The 4,952-nt window shown below is 50.1% G+C and overlaps 1 protein-coding gene across 1 annotated transcript; it reads right to left on the reverse strand.

Annotated features, from left to right (window-relative positions):
* Positions 1-2,931: 2,931 nt before the first annotated feature.
* Positions 2,932-4,152, reverse strand: LOC125548052 (cysteine-rich receptor-like protein kinase 10). Its single transcript, XM_048711748.1, has 2 exons — positions 3,239-4,152; positions 2,932-3,133 (listed from the first exon to the last, which is right to left on the reverse strand). Exons 1-2 carry the CDS (start codon positions 4,071-4,073, stop codon positions 3,060-3,062), a joined length of 909 nt encoding a protein of 302 aa, XP_048567705.1. The 5' UTR covers positions 4,074-4,152; the 3' UTR covers positions 2,932-3,059.
* Positions 4,153-4,952: the final 800 nt, after the last annotated feature.

A 4,952-nucleotide genomic window follows, 5' to 3' on the forward strand; every position in this document is an offset into this window, starting at 1 on the left:
ATACGAGTCTGATTGTCAAACGTCGCAATCTACGAGAGTAGGGTTCTCTCTAGTAAACTCACGACAGGTCACGGAGTATGACGCATAAGCTCCACCCGCGGGGAAAACCCACGGTAGCCACGTATCGGTCAAGGCTTTATGTGAAGCTAGATTCGCAGAAAACTTGCAGTTCAAGGCCCAATCCACTGTTCAAGTTGCTTACTAGTGTAGCATAGAGTTCTAGGTGGAAGTTCAACTTAACAGTCTCCACTGCAGTACCGGTATATAAAACAGTGTTTTGGAACCAAAGGCAAATTTTTGTGTGCCTCTGGGATCTGGTGGGGGATTGCTGGAATTTTGTCTATTTTCGGCCTAGCCCAATAGCAGTTTCAGAAATTTCTAATAAATCCTAGAGGCCCATGCAGCCCATTTGTGCAAGGCAAGAGGTGGAACAAAAGTTTAGTCCCACATTGCTAGTTTAGAGGGAGTTGGACCTCTTTATAAGGGAGGTTCTTTGCCCACATGTATGAGCATGAGAACAAGAGGGACATCCACGTGCGCTCCTCCTCCGCCGCCCGCCTCGCCACGCCACACCTCGTCACGACGCGCCGCGGGTTACGGGAATGAGCCGAGCCGATGTCTAAATTTTTGCCACGCACGACTGGTATACGAAAGGTCATGTGGGAGTTGAAACGTTTTTTTGTAGTGGACACTGAATTCGAATGGTGCGCCTCTTCGGCCGCTGCCTGTTCGCTTCGTCTCCCTTCGTTGCTTCACCTCCCGTCACAGCCTCTTCGCGTCCTTCTCCTGTGCCTATATAAGAGAGGTCGCTCCTCTCCAGAGACACACACCAGAAGATCCCCTTCCTCTCGCCACAAAGTTCCGGAGCACTGCGCTGCTGCTACGATCTTCCCTATCCCGGCTTGCGGCGTGCGCCGCAGGTCGGGACAGTAGGCCTCTGAAACCGCACCTTTTGAGTCCTGTATGGGAGAAGGGTGATAAGGTTTTTGGGGAACGCTCAGCGGACTACTGGCTGCTTCATCACGAATGATCCGGTGGCCGACGACGACTTCCCCGACGACGACTTCTTCCCCGACGTCCACGACCTCCTCGACGACATGGCAGGCGAGGACACCGACCCCAAGTCCAGCGCTTCTGCTGCTGCTGTCCCGTACGTGTTCTTGTCTCTCCTGTTAAAGGTTCTGCCACAGTTTCTTGTTCTAGTCCTTGTCCTACACATGTTAGGTTCTACTTCATATATGCTACTTGCTATTCTGTCTACTTTAGATATGATAGGCTACGGTTCATATATGCAGAAGCTATTTTCCTTCTCTCTGTCAGAACGCATGACTTTTTTATCTCTACTATATTAGTCATGCTTTATCTAATATTTCTGTTAATAAAATCATTCGGTAAATTGCTCATATTTCCAACAGTATCGTGCCAATTGAACCCTCGAGGCGTCGCCGTGATTGTGACACGTGACCAATGGCAACGCATGCAGTTCCACGCGTTAGTACTACTACTGGATAGTTCTGCATCTGCCATATCTTGTCCAGATAGTTGTGGTAAGGAATTTCTATGCACAACGAATCATTTTTGGACCCTACTATCTGATGAATGTTCACTATAACGGTTGGCATTTGGGAACATTTAGATGACGGTCGTAGTTGTGTGGAGGTCGACAATTTCTTCATAACAGCATGACAGTTACTGGGAAGAAGGAAATTTTGAGCAAAACCAAGAAGAAATTGCCATCGTTTGATCTTGCATGGCAACTAAAACTGCCAGCAAACAGCGTTCGTTTGCCATCCCTTCACAGGGAACGTCAACCGGATAGCATTATCGGTTTTTCCCTCTCTATCTGTGACTATTGACCATGGGAACTTTTTTATCCCGAGGGGATGACTGTGAGAACTTTTTTATTTTGATTTGAGGAGGTGACTACAAGAACTAGGAATTTTCTCGTACAGTCCAAGATAGATTTTTTCTCTATATATGAGAATCAGGCTTCACTACTCAAGCTCTCGTGAATCAAACCTACAAACCCCATTGGGGAGCCCGAAATACATGTGCCAAATTGTTAGGAAAGACCTCGTAGATTGGAACTCTCTCGAGAGCTCATGATGGAATTCCGCTCATGGTTGCCCTTACGGCGCCAGCTAAGCCAACTGATGCTCTCTCTCGCGCGCACTGGGCCGGCCAAGCTATGCCTAGTTGACTAGTGGGCCGCTGACGGGTTGACATGTGGACAGGTTGACCGATTTACTGCTGGATTGGTTGACCGTTCACCATTTGATTGTTGACTTGTGGAAAAAAACATTTGGAAAAATTGGTAAAATTGAAGAAAAAAATAAAAATAAACATGTATTTAAAATTTTTCATAAGTTTTAGAAAAGATATGAATATGAAAAAATCACGAGTATGAAATAAATTGTACTTTTGAAAAAAACCATGAATTTTGAACAAAAAAAGCAAATTTGGAGAAAATGTTGCGGATTTGAAAATGTTCATCCATATGAAAACATTTGTGGATTTAATTATTATTTTTACCAAATTGAAAAAAGGTTCACCAATTTAAGAAGATCACGCTTTTGAAAAACATTCATAAATTTTAAAGAGTTCCTGAATGTGTGAAAAATGTTGGGAAAAAATGAAAAAGAAAAATGAAAACCCAAAGAAAAAACAAAAAAGAAATCCGAACTGCAAGCATCTTGAAGCTTCCCAAATCAAAATGGGCCAGCAGCTGACGAAAAAACTGGCGTGCGTTGCGTACTCATGCGAATGAGAAGAAAAAAAAATGGACGGAGCCCATGATGAAAGGGGTGTGCGCCAGGTTGGCAAATCTGTAAAAAAAATGGCAGGTCAAGCGGTGAATATGATTTGTGTCCATCCATGTAAAGATGTAACAGCGAACCAGCGACCCGGCTCCTAGTTGGTGCAATAAGAAACTTAATTGGAACATAAGGTTTTATTGCGTTTCTGATCTCTGATTATGTTGTAACGAATTTTCAGATTAGACAATCAGTGGACGATAAATAACGCACATGTGGTTGCTTCATCCTTCTTTCTCCACTTCATCAGGGTAAAGCACACATACACCCACATGCGCCTCCTGCCAACATAGATAGCACGAGTAGCACCGGTGCTACAGCTGCCGGAAAACAAAACCTTGACTGTTAGTAATATGCAGCCTATTTCTGTCCGTGAGAAGAAATTGGAAACTCAAGAGAGAGAATGATTGATCAAGATAACTCACCGCCCCAGATAGTGTCGCCACACGCTGCAGTGGAGACCTCAAACCGCATGTAGCAGTTGAAGCCCACCACCGCGGCCGCCACGCCACCGTCGACGCGGGCAGCGTTGAGGTCCCAGTCCACGGCGTGCACCGAGTTTTGCAGGCACCGGACGCAGCCCGCCGCCGTGCGGTCCCTCCCGCACTGCGCCAGAACGTGCACTGTTCTGCTCACGGCGCTCTCGGAGTTGCTCTCCTCCGCTGTGGCCAGCATCCGCGGCCCGGAGATGTTCGCGGCCGCGCGCCGCGCCACCTGCTGCGCCATGGCGACCAGCTCATCGTGCAGGTGGACGTAGTAGAAGGATTTGGTGTTGACCTTAGAGGCAGGGACGGCGTCGAGGAGGACGAGAGCGCGGAAGGCGTCCTCGCTAGGCGAGGATGTGTTGGTGTCGGCGTAGGCGAGGAAGCACCGGTCGCTCCAGAAGCCGGCGCGCTGGCTGGTGGAGCCGCAGCCGGCGGTGAGGTTCCCAGCCGCGGCGGACAGGCACCGGGCGCACTCGGACGGCACCGTGGAGTTGCCGAAGCAGAGCCCCCGCGCGAACGCGCGCTCCCCGCGAGTGACGGACCGTAGGGAGGCGAAGCCCGTGGGCGCGGCGGCGGAGGGGAGAGAGCGGAGGAGCGGGAGCAGGGTGGCACGAAACGCCGTGCCGTTCGTGGCGTTGCTGAGCGCCGGCGCCGGGTAGCATTGCAGCAAGCCGCCTGCGCCCGCGATGCGCACGCTCTCCTCACAGGTGCTATGGGCTGGCGTCACGGCGAGGAGGAGGGAGATGAGCGGCCACGAGATCGCTGGAAGCGCCATGCTGTGGCGGTGGCGCCCCGCTTTGGCACTTGGAAGTGGAGCTGTGGAAGAGGGGGCGGCACTGGACAATGTATCGAACTTGAACTCCTCGGCTTGGTTGGTGCACGAGGATTAGTCAAAAAGAAAAAGGGAAAACGATGCACTGGACGACAATAATGTGGATTCTTTCCCTAAAAACGAAAGACTGCTGCCTGCTCGCAAATATGCAAACTATAATCATACACCTACACCTACGAATCTCTCCCTACCCCTGAATCTCAAGGGAGATAATCCTACACTAGTCCTCGCCATGGGCAGCCTGGCCCGAACGGCCCGAAAAAGCCCGACCCAATGCTGCATCCGGGCCTGGCCTGGGCCTAGATTTTGAGCCCGAAGGCCGGGTCGGGCTTGGGCTCAGGCCCGTCGTTTTCGTGATTTACTAAAGGGCCTCGGCCCGGCGGGCTTTATCACTTTTTGGCTAGGCTTAGGCCCAAAAACCAGGCCCGACGGCCGGGATGGGCCGGCCTCGGGCTTTGGTAGGCCCGGCCCGGCAGATGGCCAGATATATCCTGCACCTATCAGGTGGCTACGAAGACCTACGTAATTTTTCAAACTATAAGCCTCTTGCCCCGCTGATTTTGACGCGGGTGGTCCCCTTCCCCCTTACCGATCCAATAATCTTTCTCCACAATGTTGTTTACGTAAAACACGTAACAAACCTTACTTAGGTCTAGCATTGCCCTTTCAAGGGGGTGAGGCCGAGACAAAAAAATGTTACACCTCCGTAACTCTTAGGTAATGCTACATAACTTCTCTTCCTATAAACTGATTGCTCCCCCGCGAATTTCATGGGGTGGGCATGGGTCTTTTTTTTTACTTTCAACCAAATTAGGCCACATA

Source organism: Triticum urartu, chromosome 3 (genome assembly GCF_003073215.2).
Source record: "Triticum urartu cultivar G1812 chromosome 3, Tu2.1, whole genome shotgun sequence".
NCBI lineage: Eukaryota > Viridiplantae > Streptophyta > Magnoliopsida > Poales > Poaceae > Triticum > Triticum urartu.